The 12,609-nt window shown below is 48.3% G+C and overlaps 1 protein-coding gene across 9 annotated transcripts in view; it reads right to left on the bottom strand.

The window, feature by feature from the left end:
- The window catches only part of Secisbp2 (SECIS binding protein 2), a 32,363-nt gene that overhangs the window by 4,006 nt on the left and 15,748 nt on the right, over positions 1 to 12,609 (bottom strand). For 5 of the 9 annotated variants that reach the window (XR_001780824.2, XR_382236.4, XM_006516966.2 and 2 more), the window contains exons 8-14: positions 9,110 to 9,232; positions 6,880 to 6,969; positions 6,010 to 6,151; positions 3,586 to 3,752; positions 2,760 to 2,898; positions 1,049 to 1,205; positions 86 to 306 (exon numbers count right to left, since the gene is read on the bottom strand). Coding sequence is in view for 3 of the 9 variants with exons in the window: in XM_006516966.2 (XP_006517029.1) it covers positions 86 to 306; positions 1,049 to 1,205; positions 2,760 to 2,898; positions 3,586 to 3,752; positions 6,010 to 6,151; positions 6,880 to 6,969; positions 9,110 to 9,232 (1,039 nt within the window). In the remaining 6 variants the exon portion in view is untranslated. Of the gene's footprint in view, positions 1 to 85; positions 307 to 1,044; positions 1,206 to 1,878; positions 2,899 to 3,585; positions 3,753 to 6,009; positions 6,152 to 6,879; positions 6,970 to 9,109; positions 9,233 to 12,609 lie in introns of all 9 variants that reach the window. The other 4 variants (XR_382238.4, XR_382237.4, XR_003950488.1 and 1 more) reach the window with 4 other exon arrangements.

Below are 12,609 nucleotides of genomic sequence, written 5' to 3'. Positions count from 1 at the left end.
GACTTCTCTGTTGAAACTGAAAGCAAGCTGCCAAGGTGCCCACCGACCATGTGCATGACTGGCTGTGGGTCTGCAGGGCTGTCACCTTTAGACTGGGTCTTCTCACAGTTGGGAGAGATGATGATGCACTTCAGCTTCCTGAGCTTCAGGTGTTTCAGGACCTCCCTCAGCCCCAGCACGAGCCGCCGTTTTGTCTTGGCCTTGACGGGATCCTTCTGGTACATGCGGTCTTGGAAGCGCACCAGCTCCTTGAGCAGACCCGTGACACAAGCATCTACTTCTTTACTAAGCATCTGGCTGCAGTAGCTGAAAGGAACCCGGGGACAGGGAATGCAGACAGCATCAGACAAAAGCCACCAAGACACCAGCACTCAGCAGGACCATGCAACTCCCTCCACCACAGGAAGGAATGCCATGGGAGGCCCTGCCCTGCACGACTCCTAAGGCCTTATCTGGCTTCTCCTCTATGTGTCACTCTGCTCTGCACACGGGTACCCAGACAGGCTGCCCTGAGGAGGCATGAGCACTGCTGACTGCTCACACCCTGGGGACTACACTGAAGACAGGCATGGCAGGCCACACCTGCAACTCCAGTACTCAGAAGCTGAGCACGCAGGAGAGTGAGTTCAAGGCCAAGGCTAGCTTGGGTCACACAGTAAGTCTGTCTCCCAAAAGAAAAATACATAAGAAGGAAGGAAGGAAGGAAGGAAGGAAGGAAGGAAGGAAAAAAAGAGGGAGAAAAGAGGAAAAACTGGAGGGAAAAAAGAAATGGCTGTGACACTAAACTTGGAGGACCCAGTTATTACCACTGCCACCTCACCCTATCCCAACTTCAAAAACAGACTAAGGACACCTCTTCAATCATTACCGGAGGGACAGAACCAGAGCACACTGAACCAGCAGATACACACAGGAACAGGATCCTATCCCCACTGCATAACTAGCTACCCGGTGGATTTCAAGCACAGGATTAAAATGCATTGCAGCAGACACTCCAGCCTATGCTGTTGCCCCCCGACCCGAGCCCTAGCAGCCAGTGCTCACTCACTCCCGGAACCTCCGGCTGTGGATCTTGGGGAAGGTGGCACTGTCAGGGGCAGGCTGGCAAGCCTCTGGGTCCCTCTGGAACTCTGTGCCAGCTGGCTCCTCTGACTCACCCTCAACCACAGGTGTAGAAGACACTGATTCTTCTGTCTTCTCTGGACCTTCAGAGAGGGGGAGAAATCACTGTGTAGCTCTGCAGAGCAGGCAGTCTTGGTGCCAGTGACACAGCAGCAACCCTACTTGCACAGCCGGGGAAAGAGAAGCACTACAGCTTTAGGGGCGGCAGAGGCTGGCAGGGACTGCTGGGGTAGCTTTCTGGTCTGTCCCAGTGTTCCCTCCCCTCCTCATGTCTCTCTTCTTACTCATTTTTATTGTGGTAAAATACAGAAATGGTACCATTAAATGTGCTGTTCAGTGCCAAAATTTACCTTTTACATTTGGACTCTAAAGAATATCATATTAGGAAAATTTAAAATGCAAGGTTAGTCGCTAAGCACAGTAGAGCACACTTTTAATCCCGGCACTCAGAAAGCTGAGGCAGTGATCTGTGTGTTCAGGGCCTACTGGTCTATATTCTCAACTCCAAGTGAGCAGGGCTACAAGTGAGACCCCACTTCAAACAACAACAAAACCCCCTTCGGTTAGCAGCACACAGGAGGCTGAGGCAGGACGACTGCCGTGGCTAGGCTCAAGGAAGACCTAGGCTATGGTCAGTTTAAAGCTAGCAACCTCAGCAAAAACTACAATCTCAACAAAAACCAAAACAACACAGAAAACCAAATCCAACTAACACAAACACATGTGAGTGCTGGACTGTGGCCATGTGTAACATACCAGATGGAGTCAGTAAGAGCTCGGCATCTCCAACCAGTTACCTCCACAGAGCACCAGAATGAAAGCAAGGTAACATCACAAGGGACGGGCTTCCCTCTGTTGTGGCAAGCACCTCACCCTGGGACAGGGGTGGGAACACTGATAAGGCTTATCCACACTGCAGTGATGGTAGAGCACTTGGAGACATGGGGGGCTGGGGGGGGGGGGTCTGCAACAGCACGCATGCTCTAGAAGTACTCATGTTTTCCTAGAGGCACCAACCACACTGTCTCCTAGCTACCCAGCTGGCCTTCCACACTGGGCATGCTTACGCAGCCAAATACTATAGAATGCTGAAAACAGAGAACTGCTCCACAGGCCCCAAAAGGAGGCGGAGTCAGTGTGGCACACACCACAGTGGCACTTCGACAAGGCCACAGTCCTATGGTTGGTACCATGCTGGGGCAGTCCCCCTGCGGGAGGGTCACTGAGCTGTTTGCTCATGCTGAAGTCCTTCAGCTACATACATTTGCACTATGCACATTCTCTGAACACGCAACTCCATAGAAAGTCTTCTGAAAAACCCGTACACATTAATTTTCATGACACACTTGGTAAATAGCCTTATGGTTGGAAATCCCACCATCCACCCCAACACCAAACCTCGGGAAGGGGCTCGCTCCTGTGTCCTATAAGGCTAGACTGTGGAAACCACATCCTCCAGGCGCCATGCTGACTTGCATTTTACCACAAGGTCCATGTGGGGTTGGCGGAGTTCCCACAGTTTCTACCACAGCTCACCATTCTCACAGTAGTTCTCACCTGAAAGATTATTTCAGGCGCGTGCAAGCGTGCGCGCACGCACACACATACACATACACACTCACTCAGAGGACTGGTACCTGTGGGGTTGTCCTGACTGGGGGTTTGGTTACTGGCGCCACTCTCCACATCCTGTGAGTCATCACTGGCCACCGTCAGGCTCACAGCACTTTCTTGGAGTCGCTGCTGCATCCTCTCTTGCCGTTCTTTCAAAATTATCTAAAAAAAACCAAACGGAACCAAAACATCAAACCAGAACAGAACAAAACAAAACAAATACCCTACATACTTGCACCTAAAAGATAAGCTCTTCTGCCTGAGAAATGCCTAAGTTCAGTCATGCCTCTGGGTGGCTTGCTCCACACCACATATAACATGAGCATCACACAGTTCTCTCTGGAAACACAAGACTCAGAGGCCAAATGTGTGGAACAAGAGTCACTCACCACAGACATTTAAACAAACACAGAGCACACACCCACACCATAGGGCCAACTGGTGAACAGGAGGTATGCAGAGAAACTTTCAGTCACTGGCAGAGTGCCAGGAAGCAGCATCGTATGTGAAGGTTAATGCAAGTGCCCCACGCTGGGTGTGTGTCTGTCCTGCCCCCAGGAACAGGAAGGCTCTGTCTTGGCCTCACGCCCACTGTCTTGGTATGAGGAGAAGGACCATTCACCAGGAACCCCTGACAATTGGTGCAGCGTTGGTCTGCAATGTGATCCTTAACAGTCAAAGGTGTGGGCTTGGGCTCTAGCTCAGTGGTGGAATGCTTCCTACATAAGAAATGCCCTTCGCTTCGTTCCCCAGAACAACTGAAAAGACTGAAGGGCTGAGAGTGGCAGGCAAATAGGCAGAGTGCATCAGTCTTCCAGTGTCTTGCTTCCATGGAAAATGTCCACATACCTTCTTCAGTGAGGTGGGCTTCTTGGCCTTAGGTATCTCCCTCTGCTTCCCCTTCTTCATCAGGGGGGCACTGGAGTCCAGGGGGTTGTGTGGGGTCTTCATCTGACTGGAGCGGCGTCCCCTCTCACTGGAGGAGGCATCCTTGGACAGGACTGGCACTGCTCCAACTGCAACACAGGGGGTGCCACTCGGTCCCTCAGCTCAGGCCGAGGGTCTGGAGGGGTCTCCCATGCACTCTCTGATCCACAACCTTACTGACCTTTGTCAAACCACCTTCTCATAGGCATGGATTCCAAATGGTATTTAATCTCTGCTTGCAAATACTTTGGGAAGGTCTGTCCTCTGGCCACAGTCAAACAGACTGTGTCGTCGTACAGCCTAAAACTTCAAGGACCACACTGCTTGATTTGGGCTATTTTGAGGTGGTTGGTCTTGTGTTTACTACCAGTGGCTCCTGGGAACTGTTTATCACGACACACTCAGTTGGTACTGCCTCTGCACAAGTTGATTACTGCTTTCTTAGTAATATTGTTTGTCTACTTATATTACATGGCTCTTACAAAATTCAAGTCCTGCTTCTAGTTGATTCTTGAGTTTTTCTGGACAAAATCATTCTCTGAATCCCGCTATGGGCAGTTGATTCCTCCAATTAGTAACTGTAGTAAGTACTGAACACCGGAGTTGAACTTTCCCACTCTACCCCACTTCCTACCACAGCGCTGTTTCACGGCAATCGCTGGTCCCTCTGTGCTCTACCCCTTCATGTTTAAAGCCTTTGAACACGGCTCTCTCATAGGTTGAACATTCTTCTCCTCACCATTCTCTTTTCCTGCCCCTCCCTGCTCCTGTCAGTTCCCTTGATTACCACAGATGATTATATGATTTCTAAAATACCAAAGAAAAAGGAATGATAACCAACAAACCCCGCATGTGCCCACTACCTTGTTCCAAGAACTCTTAGAATTTGTCTAAGCATGTCTTGGCCACTCCCTTATGGAGTGTCATGTTAAAATAACTAGTGTTTTGTCCGTCCGACCTCACTCATGCAATCCCTGAGTCACTTACACAACTTGTCCACAGGCGACACTACTTCTAGGCTGCTCCTCATTCTACAACACAGCAGCTTGCATCTACAGAGCCTTACTCTCATACACTGTTAGGAGCAGACATGTGGCTAGACCTGCTTGCTTGTCTGGCACCTAATGGCACCACTGAATCCATCCCCTCATCTGGACCTCTAAATTGTACAGTTGAAAAAGTTGAACTTATATAAACTTCACAGCAACAAACCAAAGGGGCCGGAAGCTTAGTACATCATTTGAATGCTTGCTCTGTAGTCACGAGGATCCTAGCACCCGTGTACCAAGCCAGGCACCGTGTGCACACCTGTAATCACAGCTCTACGGGATCAGAGAGGAGATGACTGAGGCTTGGCCATTTCTAGTCTAGCTGAGAAGGAAAGAGCCCCAGGTTCTGGGAGAAACCCTGATTCAAAAGGAGTGCACAGGACAGAGTGATGGAGACTATCCAACCTCCTCTTCTGGCCGCCATGAGTACACGTGTGATCTACTTGCACATCCACAGAGCTGGCACAGGAGAGTCCATTTGCACTGACTATACCCTGTCCAGAGTGGTGTCTGCGGTCGTTTGAATGAGAAAGGCTCCTACAGACTTACATATTTGAATGTTTGGTCCCAGCTAAAGAAAGTTGTTTAGGAAGGATTAGGTGGTGTGGCCTTTCTGAAGAACATGTCACTGGGGTGGGCCCGAGGTTTCAAAAGCCCGCGGCAGATCCAGTGTCGCTCTTTCTGCCTACTGCCCGTGGAACAGGACATAAAGCTCCCAGCCACTGCTCCACACCATGCTATGTCTGTCTCTCCCCCATCCACCCACACAAGGGAGATCCACGCAGGCAGAATACAGCGAGACCCTGAGAAAATAGCACCTTGCATGGAGATTTTCTGTCCTGGAATCTCGACATCATACAAGGGTTAACTGGGCCGGCAAATGGTCAGCCAGTAGGAGCACTTGCCCTTCAGCCTGACAAGATGAGCTCCGCCCTAGACCCCACAGTAGGATAACTGGGGACACCTTTTAGCTTTAAATAAGATGGTTCTTGATTCTTTTTGTTTGGGTTTTCCAAGATAGGGTTTCTCCATATAGCCCTGGCCATTCTGGAACTCGGTTATTAATCCTTATAGATCATATTTAAATATATTTGAGACAAGACTCTCAGCATGTTGTCCTGGCTGGCTGAGACTCCCTCCCGACTCATCTGCGTTTGTTTCCGTCTGTGGGGCGAGTAGCCTCTGCTCTTCTGCACCATGTCACCCAGCAGAAGAGACTGTTCTGTTCTAATGGACCTGGGACAGAGTGGCCTCTGGGGAGCAGTTCTGAGCCCTTGCTGAGGTGACAGGTGCCCACCTGAGAACACGACGGGTCTGGAGGATGGCTTGGCGTGCGAGGCGTGCTGCTGCTGCTGCTGCTTCTCCAGCGCGGCCAGCATGCCCCCCAGGTCCAGCTGCACTGGGACCTGGCTCTTCTTCCCACTTGTTTTAAATTCATTCTACAAAGCACAGATTTACAAGTTTACTCCTAATACTGTATTTTTTACACCAAGATTTACATTTTCAAAAAATAAAAAGATAAAATGAACACATTAAAAGACTTTAATTTTTCTGGTTTTGTTTTTATTAAATCAAGTAATTAAAAACTCACATTATCTGCCCTCATTGCTGTGGTTGGTTATTCCTTTCCATTTCTATCTATATCTCCACTGTGAATTAACATCATATACTGACAGGTAAGACATCAAATTTTACATGAAATCTTTGGCTATAGAAGTCTTTGAAGATGGGAATAGAGGCATTCCCCTGTAACCCCAACCACTAAGAGGCTGAGGCAAAAGGACTATTTCAATTTCAAGGCCGCCTGAGCTCTAGTGCGAGACCTATCTCAAACAAACAACCCCACCCCCCTTCCCCTACCTAAATAAAAACCCTAAACTACATGTTTTTCTGGTTAGAGCTACAGCCTCCTTGGCTCAGTGATGCCTGGGCTGGGTGGGAGAGTGCTCCACTCTTCAGTTCTAGGCAGTCTGTTCCCTCCTGACAGCAACTGCAGTTACCAGGTCTAATGACAAAAGGGACAAATTGCTTCAGCTTAATAGGGACTCAGCTGCTCTCCCTAGATGAAATCCCTAGGCAAAGACACTGGAGAGCAGGTTCTCTCTAGTTTGTGTACCAGGACAGACAGTTACACCAAAAGCAATGGTGGTTGTAATCTTAAACTGACCTGCGTCTGCTGTTTACTGTGAAGCTTCGGTGATTGCCCTCTGTGTCTTCTTTCCGACGCAACTGACAGGTTGGGGAATTCCTCTGCATCCTGAGGAAAGAAGGCACACCGTCAGCTTCCCACATGGGCGAAGCAGCTGCACAGGGCTTCCCCTGACTCACACCTTTCTACAAGATCCGCAAAAATTCTCAGAGGTGATTATTACACAACATCTTTGAACTGGCTGGTTTTGTGTCAACTTGACACAGCTGGAGTTATCACAGAGAAAGGAGCTTCAGTTGGGGAGATGCCTCCATGAGATCCAACTGTAAGGCATTTTCTCAATTAGTGATCAAGGGGGAAAGGCCCCCTGTGGGTGGGACCATCTCTGGGCTGGTAGTCTTAGTTCTATAAGAGAGCAGGCTGAGCAAGCCAGGGGAAGCAAGCCAGTAAGTACCATCCCTCCATGGCCTCTGCATCAGCTCCTGCTTCCTGACCTGCTTGAGTTCCAGTCCTGACTTCCTTTGGTGATGAACAGCAGTGTGGAAGTGTAAGCTGAATAAACCCCTTCCTCCCCAACTTGCTTCTTTTTTTTTTGTTTGTTTTTTTGTTTTTGTTTTTTTGTTTTTCGAGACAGGGTTTCTCTGTGTAGCCCTGACTGTCCTGAAACTCACTTTGTACACCAGGCTGGCCTCGAACTCAGAAATCCTCCTGCCTCTGCCTCCCGAGTGCTGGGATTAAAGGCGTGCATCACCACGCCCGGCCCCCAACTTGCTTCTTGGTCATGATGTTTGTGTAGGAATAGAAACCCTGACTAAGGGCTGGTGAGATGGCTCAGTGGGTAAGAGCACCCGACTGCTCTTCTGAAGGTCCGGAGTTCAAATCCCAGCAACCACATGGTGGCTCACAACCATCTGTAACAAGATCTGACGCCCTCTTCTGGAGTGTCTGAAGACAGCTACAGTGTACTTACATATAATAAATAAATAAATCTTTTAAAAAAATGAAAAAAAAAAAAGAAACCCTGACTAAGACAATCTTCAAAATGCTACCATGGACGTTTCGGCTTTAACTCTTGGATCACACTATGATCACAGTTCTTACACTCTTGTCTAGGCAGAGAAGAATTGCTGCCCAGGACCTAGGTCCTGCAGGAGTTCCCAGAACCCACCATTATTACTTTATCAAAAGTCTTGTCCTTTAAAAGACTCATGTTTTTCAACAGAGAAACCCAGAAAGCCACAACCAGCAGATGTAAATATTCTGGGGTTTATGCCAGACAGAGTGATAGACAGACAGACAGACAAAGGCAATAAGCCTGCTAAAAACTGTAAAATCACTTAAAATTATTTTACATCATTTTGCTGGAATTTTGTCAGCATTTTGGGTACCTTGCAGCAAAGTCATATGGAAATTAAAAGGCAAAGGCACAACACTTTGCCCTACCCCTAACTGCTCTTCTGGAATGTTCCAAGACTCCTTGGGAATGACATTTCCAGGGAATGTCCTGGGCAGGTCCCCTGGTAGATCTTGTGCCTATACAAACAGCAAGGGTCCCAAGTCTGGTATGGAAGTGTGAAAAATACAAACAGGCCAGTGTGAAGAACAGTCAAAACCCAGACTGGCTCTTTAGTGTATGTGAACATGAGTATAGGAATCTTAGGATAAGAATGAATATTTCTGGACATTATTATATGGGATTCTTCTGCCTGGGATCTATAAGAAACCTATGGAGTTTTATACTTGTCTTTAATAGTGAAGACTTTCACAGGATACGTGACAAGAAAAGGCGGCCCTGCAAAGGCTGACACTGAAAAGGGATGGACACAGTGCAGAGAATGGGGTGTGGGGTGGGGTGGGGGTGAACAGCACGGAACAGCGGCTGCTAAACTACAGCCAGTTCTCTCTGGTGTCCTCCTGCTTGTGAGCTTACCCAGAGCCCACACAAGACAGCCTCGAACAGGAGGAAAGGGGAGGACTGTGAGCTCACCCTGCTGCTGTTGCCAGTCCTCAAGTAGCCCTGGCTATCTTCTATCTTCAAAACTCTGTGGAGCTAAGGCTGACTTTCAAGTCCTAATCCTCCTGCCTCTGCCTCCCAATTGCTGAGAGCACAGGCTTGCCCTACCATGCTGGGGGACTGTTACACTCTTGGTCAGCATGAAAAGGTTGCTAAAGAGGGCATCACAGATCTTCCGTGTCTAAGAAAGCCCCTCATTTTTACCACATAAAGCTCAAAAATAAATATACGTACTTCAATCCTTGGCGGCTCCTGAACCGTCAGGACTTCATAACTCGGTTTAGACTTCTCTTTCTTTTTCTTATTCTTTTTGGAGCTTTCGTTTTGTTCAAGTTCACCTCCTTGTGATGCTTTGGCCTAGATAAAAACACAAAGAAAAGGGCTGGCTCAGTATTAGCTGCTCTTCCAGAGGCCCTGAGTTCAATTCTCAGCAACCATGATGGCTCACAACCATCTGTAATGGGATCTGATCCTTACTTCTGGCATGCAGGTGTACATACAGAACTCATGTACACACACACACACACACACACACACACACAAACCCTAAAAAAAAAAAAAGGAAAGAAAAAACTGTGGGATATTACAGTATTTAATAGACTCTCTGACCTGTGTCAGAACAAAATTAAAACAGCAAGTGCATGGCTTTTCTGGAGACTCTGGGCCTGGAATGACTGAGTTGAGCACCTTCAGAGGGTCAGACTGTCAGGGAGCTGCTCAGTCATGTGTGCTGTGCTTGCCAGCACAAGGCAGGTTCCTGTCATTTACATGGGCATCAGACTCCAGGAGCCTCTGAGCAAATCCCACCCTGACCTGCTGGGCTGACCACCACTTCCACAGGCTGCTCTCATCTGAGGCTGACGTGCCCTGGCCTTGGGCTCTTACTTACTACGTCTGCATGGACTGGTAGTTCTGTCCGACCCAGCTCATTTCTAGGGTACTCCTCCACCTATCTGATGACTTTCTGGACTTTCTCTGGGAGCGCTGATGCCTACGCTGTGGTCTGTATCTGCACAAGTGCATCCTTTCATCCTTTTCCCATCACCTGAGCTCTATCAGCACTAGGACGCTTTATGGAACTGCTCTATCCTAGCAGAGTTCCCAGCAGGAGCAAAATGCTTGGTAGTTATACAAAGTCCAGCTTTTAAAGCATTGTAAAAATGTCAATTATGGCTTGCTTGTTTAATTATATAAAGGTCTGGGTTGTGACTTGATGGCAGTGCATGTGCCAGACCTGGGCTGATTCTCCGACCCCAACGGAGGGAGGATGCAAACATAAACTTAAACTCAGTGACTTAAGGTCACACACAACATCATGGATGGTACTTACTGGCTTGCTTCCCCTGCCTTGCTCAGCTTGCTTTCTTATAGAACCAAGACTTCCAGCCCAGGGACAGCACCACCCACAGTGGGCCCTCCCCCCTTGATCACTAATTGAGAAAATGCCTTACAGCTGGATCTCATGGAGGCATTTCCTCAAGGGAGGCTCCTTTCTCTGTGTTAACTCCAGCTTGTGTCAAGTTGACACACAAAAGCAGCCAGTATAACTGGCCTCTGGTCAATTTGACACACACATACACCCCACTATTAAGCCTTTACTTCCTTATTCATCCCCAAGATCTAAATAACTTTAAAAGTCCCACAGCCTTTACAAATATTTACATATTAAAATTTCAACCCCTGCTGGGCATGGTGGCGCATATCTTTAATCCCAGCACTCAGGAGGCAGAGGCAGGTGGATTTCTGAATTCAAGGCCAGCCTGGTCTACAAAGTGAGTTTCAGGACAGTCAGGGCTATACAGAGAAACCCTGTCTCGAAAAACCAAAACCAAAAAAACCAAAAAAAAAACCAAAACAAAAAAAAAACAAAAAAACAACAACAAAAAATTTCAATCCCTTTAAAATATCCAATCTCTTATGAAAGTCAAAGTCTTTTTACAATTCAAAGTCTCTTAACTGTGGGCTCCAGTAAAATTCTTTTTTCCTTCAAGAGAGAAAAATATCAGGGCACAGTCACAATCAAAAGCAAACTCAAACTGTCCAATATCTGGGATGCACTCAGGATCTTCTGGGCTCCTCCAAGGGCTTGGGTCACTTCTCCAGCTCTGCCCTTTGTAGCACATACCTCGTCTTCTAGGCTCCAGCTGCCTGTACTCCACTGCTGTTGCTGTTCTTGGTGGTCATCTCATGGTACTGGCAACTCCAAAACACTGATGTCTTCCACTGCAACTAGGCTTCACCAATAGCCTCTCACAGGCTCTCAACTCCTTTGCATGACCCCTTCAGTCCTGGGCCATCAATTGCTACTGAGGCTGCACCTTCACAAATGGCCTTCCATGGCCTCTCACAGTGCTGAGCCTCAGCTGCCCTTCAGCCTTCAAAACCAGTACCATGTGGGTGACTCTTACACATTTCCAAGTCCAGCTGCAGCATGAGGTACAACCTTGGCTATCTCTGGAACACAGCCTCTGTGCTCTCAGAAAACACTTCCCAGAAGATTTCACCTCAGTGATGCTGTCTCTTCTTAATCACCACTAATTTCTTAGCTCCAGCTAACTAGCATGAGAAGTCCCAGTAAAGCAAAGGGTTCACTTTAGTAGTTCTGGTATCTTGTTAATCACTGCTGAACCTTCAGCCCCAGCTAATTGCGGGAAGCGGGTGCGGCCACAGGCCCCGTGAAACCCACTTGTTTACTACCTTGCCTGAGCATGCGCAGTGAAGCTGCATGCGAGGGCTGCCTGCCAGGCTGGACTGTTCCTCGTGATCCAGACCTGTCAGCCTATCTGTGAACGACCTGAGCTCGTGTCTGGAGCACACACGTGCGTGTGTGTGAATTCTAATTGGATGAGGTGGGGTGGAGCTAGAAGGAGGTGACTTGGTGAGAGTAGTGAAGAGAGTAGTTTTAGCCCTTGCCGTGAGTAGAAGTAGAGTAAGAGAAGCTGTTGTAATAGGAGTGTTTTAGCCCTTGCCCTAAGAAGAAGCTGCTGGGGAAGAGAACTGTAAAAGGAAAAAGCCACAAGTAAAGAAGCTGTTGTGTGAACCCGACTTGGTGTTCGAGTTGTTCTTGTTGCCGCGGGTGGGAGACTGCGGAGACCGGACACCGGGACAGCTAACCAAAACCGAAGAATCTTCACAATCAAAGCAAGGGCCCTGAAAAGAGTCTTTAATCTTCCCTCTGAAATTTCACAAGCCAGCCCTCCATCTTCTGCCTGTTCTCAACATTATCTTCCAAGCTCCTACACAACATCCCACAGAGCTCTGAATATCCCAATGGATCTTCTAGCTCAAAGTTCCAAAGTCCTTCCACAGTCCTCCTCAAACATGGTCAAGTTGTCACAGGAATACCCCACTATGCTGGTACCAGTTTGTCTTAGTCAGGGTTTCTATTCCTGCACAAACATCATGACCAAGAAGCAAGTTAGGAAGGAAAGGGTTTATTCAGCTTATATTTTCACATTGCTGTTCATCACCAAAGGAAGTCAGGACTGGAACTCAAGCAGGTCAGGAAGCAGGAGCTGATGCAGAGGCCATGGAGGGATGTTACTTACTGGCTTGCTTCCCCTGGCTTGCTCTCAGCTTGCTCTCTTATACAACCCAGGACTACCAGCCCAGGGATGGCACCACCCACAATGGGCTGGGCTCTCCCACCCTTGATCATTAATTGAGAAAATGCCTTACAGCAGGATCTCATGGAGCCATTTCCTCAAGGGAGGCTCCTTTCTCTGTGGTAACTC

This window comes from Mus musculus, chromosome 13, assembly GCF_000001635.26.
Source record: "Mus musculus strain C57BL/6J chromosome 13, GRCm38.p6 C57BL/6J".
Lineage (NCBI taxonomy): Eukaryota > Metazoa > Chordata > Mammalia > Rodentia > Muridae > Mus > Mus musculus.
The sequence above is the reverse complement of the archived record's forward strand: the minus strand, read 5'-3'. Positions and strand labels throughout refer to the sequence as shown.